At 42.5% G+C, this 11528-nt stretch overlaps 1 protein-coding gene across 1 annotated transcript; it reads left to right on the top strand.

The window, feature by feature from the left end:
• Positions 1-998: 998 nt before the first annotated feature.
• On the top strand, positions 999-10780 carry LOC101469800 (leucine-rich repeat neuronal protein 2). The gene is made up of 2 exons (XM_024802441.2): positions 999-1317; positions 7290-10780. Exon 2 carries the CDS (start codon positions 7713-7715, stop codon positions 10080-10082), a length of 2370 nt encoding a protein of 789 aa, XP_024658209.2. The 5' UTR covers positions 999-1317; positions 7290-7712; the 3' UTR covers positions 10083-10780.
• Positions 10781-11528: the final 748 nt, after the last annotated feature.

Genomic DNA, 11528 nt, shown 5'->3' on the forward strand with positions numbered 1-11528 from the left:
AACCGGACATAGTGGTGGTAGACAAACAGAAGAAGACGGCCGTAGTGATCGATGTAGCGGTTCCGAATGACAGCAATATCAGGAAGAAGGAACACGAGAAGCTGGAGAAATACCAAGGGCTCAGAGAAGAGCTCGAGAGGATGTGGAGGGTGAAGGTAACGGTGGTCCCCGTGGTAATCGGAGCACTAGGTGCGGTGACTCCCAAGCTAGGCGAGTGGCTCCAGCAGATCCCAGGAACAACATCGGAGATCTCTGTCCAGAAGAGCGCAGTCCTGGAAACAGCTAAGATACTGCGCAGGACCCTCAAGCTCCCAGGCTTCTGGTAGAGGACCCGAGCTTGAAGGATAAACCGCCCGCAGGGGCGTGCTGGGTGTTTTTTTATATATATATATATATATATATATATATATATATATATATACACACATATATATATACATATATATATATATACACACATATATATATACATATATATATATACATATATATATATATATATATATATATATATATATATATATATATATATATATATATATATATTCATACTGCAGTAAGTCTGAGAGCCTCTCAGTGTCTGCCTCCCTACTGGACTAAATTATTGTTCTTTCAGACATAAATTATCACCATAGCCACCCCCTGTCAATGTGACATTATACAGAAGCTGTTTACAGAGCCAGTTCAGAATCAGCCGTGTAAGGATCTGATACCAGAGCCATAAACACAGTAAATGATGCTTTTCTTTTCTGTCTGAATTAAAGATTTGTCCCCCCTGGTGTTTTATAACTTCCTGTGCATGACCTGACATTATAAACAGGTCTTTAATGCACACATGATGGCAGAAAACTAAAATGCAACTAGGGGCCAAAAAAAACTTCTCATCCAGAAAAAATGGAGCACATGTGGCTTTCTATCAGCTTGTGGAAAGAAAACGAGAACGAGAGAGAGTGAGGCAGGCAACAGAAAGAGAGGTGGAGAAATGAGAGGGGCAGAAGCACTGCTGCAGAACACCTCATCTCCTCTCTAGCTGGAGGGAGAGAGAGCGAGAGAGAGAGAGCGATAGAGAGAAGAGGAGAAAGATAGAAAAAGAGAGAGAGAGACTCAGTCTATGCCAATTTTCTCTTCAGCCCTTGTGATAGAGAGGGAGCTGGGGAAGTGATATTTCAGGAATCTTAAGAGCTCAACAAACGTGCGAGAGGGGGAACGACAGAAAACTCGGCATGTGAAGAATCTGCAGAAACAACGACTGAAAGCGAATGGAGAAGGGAAGAAACGACAGAGAATGAGAGAGATGTAGTCTGTGCTTCTGCTGCGGTAAGATAAAATATGTTGTATTTTCTGAGCAAACTGGACACTGTAGCACTCACAGAAGCATGTAGTTGCTCTTGCACACATGCAGCTGTGGTGGAGGCATGCATATTCACTCTGAATGAAAGCGGGATTGATTCAGTAGTCATGGGAGCAGGTGTGTGTGTGTGTGTGTGTGTGTGTGTGTGTGTGTGTGTGTGTGTGTGTGTGTGTGTGTGTGTGTGTGTGTGTGTGTGATGAAAAAGCTTGAGTGTCTCTGCAGGCAGAGAAGGAAAATAAATGATGAGTTTGTGTATATGGGTGTCTTAGTGCTGGAAAAGATTCAGCTGCAGAGCAATGCGTGTGTGTGTGTGTGTGTGTGTGTGTGTGTGTGTGTGTGTGTGTGTGTGTGTGTGTGTGTGTGTGTGTGTTTTTTAAAGTATCTGCATCCAGTACCTCTATCTCTGTCATACCACCCCTCTTTCCTGCTCTCTAAATCCTCTCTGTCTCTATTCAGCTCTGTTGCAGTGTCCCTGTGTCATATCTGCACTTACCAAGCAAGACGTATATGCAAAGACTATTTGACATGAGCATGTGTCTTTTCTTCATACAAATCACTCTTTGTCTTGCAGCTTCATTCAGTCTCTGCCTGGCTTCTCTCAAACTGGAGAGTCCAAAGGAGCCCAAAGGAGAGACGTGTTTGACTTTAACTCCCGGAGAAGCTTGAATGCGACTGATCTGATATACCCTGTCCTTTTAATCTATGTTCTTCTCCGTGAAAACTTTCAAAACACTGATTATTTGACAGTACCCTTAAAAGGAAAGGCAGCCCCTTGTAATTCAGAACCCCACATGCAAAAATTAGTTTTGTAATATGCTAAATTTTAATCTAGCATACCTCACTTTCTTTCATTGAGTTTGTGCGAACAAGTATGTGTCTACGCACATCTGCTTTTACATGTTCTTTTGCTAATTCTGCATTAGATTTAATACAAGTCTTGTTATTCAGGTAGACAAGTAAGAACTTAATTGCATGCAGATACTCGGGTGCAGAGTTTATTGCCTGTGCATCAAGCAAAACAAATACATGTGCTAACACAGTTTTCTTTAAAACTGCCGATACAAAACATTTTGTTTGCTTTTTGTGTGTCTGTGCGGGTTTTGTGAGTGCAACCATTTGCAGGAAGAATGGTAATGTGTACCATTAATTTGTTTTGGTGGGACATGGACAGATGTAATGCCAAGCTCCAAGCACATAAGCTTTATCTAACAATCCTGAAAAATACGCATCATTTTCTATTCTTTGAAGACTGGCGTGATTTGAAAGAGATTTTGAAAACTGTTGCAATAAAACTCATAAATACATAAATGGACAAATCCATAAGAGCTTCTACTGAGCCTGAGTCAATGCTTTTATTTCTATTAGGAGCAAATTTTGTAGAAAGCACCGATACCAAATAATAACTGCACTGGCATTTAAGTAATGATACAGCCAGAACAGACGACACATCAGACAATGAACTCCAGCCCTTTTTTTTGTTTTTGGCAATGTGTACTCATGACAAATGGTTATTAAAAGTAATCAGTGGGTTTTATTGTTTTGATTTTGCATCCCATGATCCTGAGCCAAGGACATAGTGTGCTCGTAGTCCCAAAAGGCAACCAGTAGCATAAGATATTCTTTGCAGGCGTGGTTAAACGGAAACTCCTCTGATTTTACAAATCGAAGTGTGTTTACAGGCCTTCAGGTGTTACACACCAGTAGTTTCACACATAAAGTCCAAATAAGCTGTACACAACCTTTTGTGCATTCAAGAAAAGCCAATCGCCTGTAGCTGGAAGAAAAAGCCTGATCATTATCTTGAAACTAGCAGCTCGAAGCTACAATAAATAGCTTTTGCACTTAAATGTTGAAGAAGAAGAAAGTATGGATTAAAAGTGGTATCTCTTCACCTGTGGTATTGATTGTGAGCATTTTTTTCACTGTCCAATTAAACTGGAGGAGCACTAATATTCTTTATGAATTAGTAGTGAGACAGCTTATGGTAAGGTGGTGCATGTACACATGTACACGGATTTTAATTCAAGTGTCAGTGCAGCTGTTTTTTGCGTTTTGTTTTTATTGCCCTTGTATAGTCGGGATACAGTTATATGTGGGGCTTAAATGTGAATCATAGGAGTGTACAGATCAATGATGAGCACTAAGAGATAAAGAGTGATAAAGAAAAGCCCACAGATTAGCGATGAACTACAGATGAAAAGCTTTTAGCACATATTGGTCCCTTTTGTTTGTTACGATACATGTATTGTGCAAGTCCCCGATAAATAAACAACAAATAGTGATTAAAAATTATTTATCCACAGTCAAAATTACAAGTCCTCACATCACGAGCCCTTTGTATACACCTATCAGCACGTTGTTCTGCTCTCCTGAAACTGCCAAAATTGCTATGAGCTTTTGAGAGCAAATGATAAAAAATGGAGGACATCAAAATTAAATGACAAATCCATTATTGAGCAGGTTGCTTGTAAAAAGATGAGAGAGTGGAGATGAAAGCGAATGGCTGATAGAAGCGTAAGAAGAGCCCCGGGAGGTGGGAACTGCTCCCGTCTCGTTAGCGTCTCAGCTCAGACACTGACTTACACTTTGCACCCACAACAATTGTTTCACAAATTTTCCATACATTTCAATAATATGGTGTTTGGATGCTTATAGCTTTCACTGTCGTCGTAACTGCTCTAAACAGAGGCAGACAATTAATTTTATTGCTTGATAGTAATTTGGCTGACAGACATCAGCTGTACATGATCTTCTGTTAAGTCAAGAGACTGAAGCCTGCAGCGGTTTTGATAGGAAAACTCTGCAACCGTGATGAAGGGGTATAAATTCATCTAAATATAAACAGTTTTATTATCACGCAGAACAGAAGTTCTTGTGTAGAACACCTTTAAGGCAGACGTAGCAGGGCTTTCATCTTTTTTAAAGTTTACTTTATGTGGCAAAGTTATAATGGCATCGTCTGGGTTTAGACCAGTAATCTGTGAGAATTGCTTTCACGTCAGTTTGGCAGTGGATGTGAAGTCTTCTGGGACAATGAAGGCATGATTGTACGACCAAAACAGGAGACGAATAGTGCTTTTGTTTTCCCCGGCAGCTATTTGTAATTTTCCCTAGGTAGCTGAAATGGTGGAAGGTGGATAAAATTGTGGAAACTCTGCTCATCAGAAGACAAAGAGCTGGGAGAAATAAGAGAAGGGGAAGAGGGCAAGTGACGGAAATGGAACGCAAAGCCTTGGACAGGCAATCACTTGATGGATTCACTCTGGAATTTAAGAGGGTTCAACAGCAGTAGTCCAACCTGTTGAATATGTTGTGCTCAATAGGACTTGGAACTAGTGATTGAGCCCACAAACCTGTCAGGAAAGTGTTGATCGAGGTCAAGTGAGCTCAGGACCATTTTACTAGAGATTTCGACACAAAATTCAGGATTCATCCTGCTGGCCAATAGAAAGATTGCAGGTTCAGGGTACTTTTGCACTGAATGTGTGGTTATCCGTTTCATAAAATACTTGGTGGCCTTTTCTGGAGTACAGTAATTTAGGAGACATGATTTGACATTCAGCTGATGTTACTTTCACTGGATCAGTGAAAGTAACATCAGTGGCCGACTTAGAGGTCAGTTTTGGCGATGTTGGAGAAAAGGTTATCCAGTGGCATCTCAATTCAAAGAACTTCCATCAAATCAATTTCTGCTGTGACCACCTCTGCTTCTTCAAAGCGCTCCATCACTCCATGGCGCTGAGATCTGCCACAGGCCTCAGTCAGAACTCTCTGACTCTATGTTTGAGGTTTCTGCCATGATGTAGATTAAAGCAATGAAAAAAAATCAGACATCTCCCTGATGGTGTTGCAAGCTGAACTAAAACTGCACATTGCCTCATTCCAGTAATTGTTGTCAATATACAGTGTATCCAAAGGAGTCATCATAACATGGGAGATTTGCAAAAATAAATCAACTATGTGGCTAGCCTTAGCTATTATAACTTAAAGGTAACTCCAGAATACTTTGTTCTGGTGAAAATAAAGATGTGAAATACCAGCCAGAGGGCGAAGTACACTGTGACGAGATATGCTTAGATCGGTATATAATATATAACATGCATATATGAATATGTAGTAATGTATTGATTAAAATGTTTGTGCGTCACGTTCATGTATGTTTGGAGCTTCCTACAACAAATCAGTGTAGTTGTTGTCTCTGCTAGAATAAATATACGGTAATGACTTTTGCTGGCTATTTTTATGCACACTGAAAGTAATTTTTCTGCGTTTTTTTAAATCTATTTGTTGTGGGGGGGTTTGTTGTTTTTGCATGTCTGCAGTTTTTTATGATTGTTAATATTGTTTGCATGGCGTACGACTGGCTACTTATTTTTACTGGTTCATTTATCACAGTGGGCAGTCACACTGTGTCAGTCAGGCAAAGCTAGTGATTAATGAAGCAATTTAAAGCTTAAGTTTGGGAGCTGATGTAGTCGTCCTCCATCAGTTGTAACAATGTTACAGACAGCAGGAAAATATTTTAGCTATACCTTGTCACCAAGGTTGTAATAAATAGTTAACTAAGGAGATATGAAAAAACATTTTACCTGAAATAAAATGTAAAAACACAAAGGAAATTTCCTCGCTCTCAGCTGCTGTCACATTTAACAACACAACCTGCCTGAAGAGGTTTTGTTTATTTACACTCAGGTTGTGTTTGTTTTGCAACATCTGTACCAAACTCCTCAGCCTTTGCCTTTGGCACATATCCTCCACATTATAGTAATTCAAGAGATTAAGCCTCTAAAACTAATGAAAGCTAAAAACACACATATAAACACACATCCACTCTGGAAAGTAATTACATCTAAAGTGAATTAAAAAAACAAAAAGTGAAAAGAAATAATAATTCTAATAATTATTATTTGAGCTTATCTCTTAGGCCTACAGCTTAGGTCATACTTTGCCTAGTTTAAAAAAAAAGTCTTTGGTGATTAAAACCAGATTTCTAGAAGCTGATATTTCTAAGGACAGCACATAATTTTTCCCACTGTAGGGTGCCTGCAGTTTTGGTCAGCTAATTACCGGCATGATGCTCTAAATGTTTGATGTGTTAGTGTGACGGTTTTGCACCATGAATACCGAGCAATAAGTCTCTTTGGTGTGTGTGTGTGTGTGTGTGTGTGTGTGTGTGTGTGTGTGTGTGTGTGTGTTTTTTAAAGTATCTGCATCCAGTACCTCTATCTCTGTCATACCACCCCTCTTTCCTGCTCTCTAAATCCTCTCTGTCTCTATTCAGCTCTGTTGCAGTGTCCCTGTGTCATATCTGCACTTGTGTGTGTGTGTGTGTGTGTGTGTGTGTGTGTGTGTGTGTGTGTGTGTGTGTGCATTACATTCACTGAGTCTTTCCCTTTATAATCTTAAATACAGAACACTGATATGAACATAAAAGAACCTTGGGGTCTTTTTAACTGTTACATAATGAATAACATTTGTGGGACGCTATGCTCTGACGGGCTCTGAATGTGAAGTACCAGCGTGAAATATTTATGTACATGCTACGTGATTTCATCATTCCTGCATATTTGCCCATTCTCCTGCCAGCTGAGATACTATTACAACAGAGCACAATCTTCTCCCTGCTTCGTCTCTTAGTTTTTAATCATCATTCTGTCCGTGTCTAACGGTAGAGTCGAGGCTAAATCTCACACTGAATAACAGACATTCTCATCTCGGACTTTTTACCCGTTCTCGTCCATCTTCTTTTCTTTATCTCCTCTCTATTCTGCTTTTAAAGTTCTGCCTGATTCTACCATGACCTTGCTATCGCACATGAGCAAAACTGTGCTATATTTAAAGTCTCACATGCAGCATTAACAGACTGTACAAAACAGTTTTTATGCTCCCTTTTCTCTGAATCCCTTTCTCTCTCTTTTGTTCTGTTTCTGACAAACAGAGATCCGCCGCACCCCGAGCTATGAGTCCTCCGCTTGTGGTCAGGATGTGAGACTGATGATGTGAAAGCAAAGGCCGTCATCAAGCTACAGCCGCTGTGCAGTCCCACTTCTACCACTGCAATCAAAGACGCACAATAACACTCTGGTTACAGTAGGGCCTCTGCAAGCTCAGCAAATGGGAAGAAACACATTTCAGCTTTTTAATTCTGTGTGAAACCACCGTTGATGTCTGTCAACATTATAGTCCCTCTTTAATTGGGTGCCACTTTGTGAATGATGACACTAAACCATCTGTCTGATATATACACATAGCTTGCGTGCCTGTTCACACTACAGATTTTCAAAAATTGCTGTCCAAATGATTGAACGCACATCTCCATAACAAACTCCTCTCCAGCTCGTCTAAATCACCTGTAAGGATTATGAGGCCGGCTTTAGTGCTTCTACAGTCACATTGTCTCTTGTGTGTGTTCGGTGGTATGTGTGTGCCCATTGTTATGGGCTCCCAACCTCCCGCACTACCATGGCATGTCTCGTGTCCCGCGAGGTGTGTGTGTCAGATCAAGCCATGGTTCTCCCTCGATTCCGTTTACCACGAAGCCCCCACTGTGGACTGCAATGATCTGCTGCTGACTAAGCTCCCATCACCAATACCCCTGGACACGCACACCTTGCACCTGCAGAGCAATCTCCTGTCAGTTCTGGACACTGCAGTGCTCCATGGACTCCCCAACCTCACCGACCTCGACCTCTCTCAGAACCGCTTCAGTCATGTCAGGACTATAACCGACCGTTTCTCCCTTCCCTCCCTTCTGTCTCTACACCTGGAGGAAAACCATCTCACTCACCTTCCTGAGGCTTCTTTTGCATCACTGCCAGCTTTGCAGGAGCTTTTTCTCAGTCACAACTACTTACATTCAATAGCACCTGGGGCCTTCATTGGTCTGGACTCGCTATTCCGTCTTCATATCAACAACAACAGACTCACCACTGTTAACCCTCAATGGTTCAAGGCTTTGCCTCGCTTGGAGGTTCTCATGCTTGGGGGTAATCCCGTCGAGTCGCTTCCTGAGCGTGGCTTTATTGCCCTGAAATCCCTCCGGAGTCTTGTCCTTGGCGGTATGGGTCTAAAAGGTTTGGCTGAAAAAGCACTAGAAGGCCTGGACAGCCTAGAGAGCCTCTCCTTCTATGATAATCTTCTGAGTAAAGTTCCAACTCAGGCCCTCAGGAGAGTACCAGGATTGAAGTTTCTTGACCTCAACAAGAACCGCATCAAACTGATTGGGACAGGAGACTTCCAAGACATGGTTCACCTGAAGGAGCTCGGTTTAAACAACATGGAGGAGCTGGTTTCCATTGATAGGGCCGCCCTGCAGAACCTTCCAGAGCTCACCAAGCTTGAGATCACAAACAACCCACGTCTGTCCTACATTCATCCACAGGCTTTCCTCAAGCTGAGCAGGCTTGAGAGTCTAATGCTCAACTCCAACTCACTGAGTGCTCTGCACCAGCACATCATGCTCTCCCTGCCAAATCTTCAAGAGGTCAGCTTACACTCCAACCCTCTGCGATGTGACTGCCTGTTTCACTGGGCAGCCAAGGAGGTTTCTCATCCCCAGAAAGACGCCGAAGCAGATGCGAAAACTCCCCGAGTAGTGCGTTTCATTCAACCCCAGGCGACCTTATGCTCAGAACCTCCAGAACTCAGAGCTCGCAGGGTGAGAGATGTGTCCTCAGGAGAGATGTCAGCCTTGTGTCTTCCCATGATTCCTGCCAGCTCTCTGCCTTCCTTCGTAGGGGTCCGTGAAGGCGGCAAACTGGTTTTGCACTGTCGAGCTCTTGCAGATCCACAGCCTGAATTATACTGGGTGACCCCCTCTGGTCTGAAACTTCATCCGGAACCGATGCATGCATCCAAAGCTTCTTCAGCTCCTCTCCCCTGCAAGAGCCGGAGGACTTCTGAAGAATTCAACCTCACATCTGAAGCCAATACCCCTCGCCAGCAGAATGAAGACAATATTCCCTGTCAGCTCCTCAAACACTACCGGGTACTGCCTGAAGGAACTCTGGAGATCAGCAAGATCAGCACCAGAGAGGCGGGATTGTATACATGTGTGGCTGAGAATGCATTAGGAGCAGATACACGCAGCGTTAATGTAGGTGTCCATAACAGAGAAAAGAGAAGAAACCGGGGGGCAGCTGCTAACCTGAAGAAGTTTCAATTACTGAGAGCAGATGCCAGGTTCGAGGTGAGAGAGATCAGAGAACATTATGCTATCCTGTCTTGGCAGAGTGGACACAACCTCCCCTCAACCCGCCTGTCCTGGCAAGCCATGTTCTCCAAGGCCCACTCGCCCACATACACCACACGCATCCTTGCTGGTACACAGAGCTTCAACCTGACTCACCTGCAGGCTGGGACATATTACAGAGTCTGTATGCATTTAGGAATCAGTGAGGGCACAAAGCATGCCAGCAGGAGATTAAGAGAGAGCAGAAAGCCTCAGTGCGTTTCATTCAGGACAAAGGATGCCCCTGAACCCCAGCCCAGCCTGCAGCTGAACCCACAGCTGACCTCCACAGCAGTCACACTACTGCTCCTCGCGATCATACTGCTGCTCGCAGGCCAGGGCTGGGACAGTGAGCCTGGTGAGGGAACAGGAAAGAACCATAATACCTCCCATCATGACATAAGGGGTTACAAAGCTCTGATCTTCAATCAAAAGGCAAAAGGAAGTGACGACCCTCAGCCAAAGCAGAGCGAAAAACTGCTACTACATCAGAACTGCTGAGATAATTGTACACACTTAAATGCAGTAACACTGACACACACACACACACACACAAAATGTCAGACACACACTTTGTTATTAAGAAGAGGGGAATCATAGATGAAAGCCGTAAAGCGAGAGAGAGATTTGTATTTATTTTATATACCGTATAAAGTATATATTGACATTGTTTCTGTGTTAAGATGTGTTGTAAATGTCTAACCCCTAACCAGGGAAATAAAACTGGACAATCAAACTCCTGCTGTACAGTGAGTGAGCACAGGAGAAACAAATGAGCCAGAGCTGCCGATGACCACTGGACCGAAAATAAACAGAGACTGATTCAAGCCAGAGACTTATATTTACCGACGGGAGCAGCTCAGACCTCCAGGGTTTTGTCATGTTTGCCGTCTATGTGTTCCACAGACTGAACTATGAGTTTCTCAAAGCAGATGAAAGTCTGCCTTAAGACTGACACTGAACAAAATCCCTGTTTTTTTTGGACTCTGTAAGTCAAAGTGATTGATGTAACAACCCTTCTGCTTAGCTTTCCAAATCTTGGACTGGGTTGTCCATCTTGCAGTACGCTACATGTACAGCATACTCATCTGGATTCCTCGCCTAACATCCTACATTCTGCTTCAAAATAAAAGTGATCTGAAAGTGATTGTGTTAAATTCTATTTTGAGCTACACACAATAAAATCTCTTTTCCATTTACTCGTTTTTACTCTTTCTTTTCATTTTCCAGACCTCAAAACAATTTCAAAAATACTGAAAATACACTATTTGATTAGGGTTCGAGGAAATACAGAAAAGTTCCTGCATCAATATCTTCTTACTGATTCATCTACAGATACAGCCCCTTCCTCATCTGCATGCAATTATCATTTCTCCACGGTAGAAATAGGTATAATAGCTCAGGATAGCTGGAACCTACCAAATTAACACAAGATGCAGTGTGTCCCCTGCTGGATAACAAGTGGAACTGAGCTAGGGTTTGCAGTGTCAGTCCCAAAAAGGCTGTCTCATTGTAAAAGTCGCAATCCTACATTTACATGTCTGTCCCTAGACTCAGGTTCTCTTTGAGTATTTTAAGTACCGCCTGCTCCAGTGACTCCAGTGTAAGAGCCTGGGCTCAGTTGTCAGCAGTGTGAATCAGATCAAGTATTTATCTTGCAAATTTATAGTTACTTCAGTGTGATAAAGTATGAGAAGTCTGTCTATGTTCATTGCAAGATCCAATCAAAATCAGCAGAGTATGTGGTCACAAATTTTTTTTACAGCGGAGTCCCTGCAGGAATATCTTTGAAGCCAAAGCATCCAATAACTCCATCAATACAATTTTACTGCTCGTAATCGCATAACCTCACCAAGAGACAAACATCGCCAATGAGTTGATGCAAGGCGAGGTGGAAGAGAGAGACTGAGCAGTCCACCTGGGGCAACTTTTACAACTTCTAATGAC

Source organism: Maylandia zebra, linkage group LG5 (assembly GCF_041146795.1).
Source record: "Maylandia zebra isolate NMK-2024a linkage group LG5, Mzebra_GT3a, whole genome shotgun sequence".
In the NCBI taxonomy this organism is placed as follows: Eukaryota; Metazoa; Chordata; class Actinopteri; order Cichliformes; family Cichlidae; genus Maylandia; species Maylandia zebra.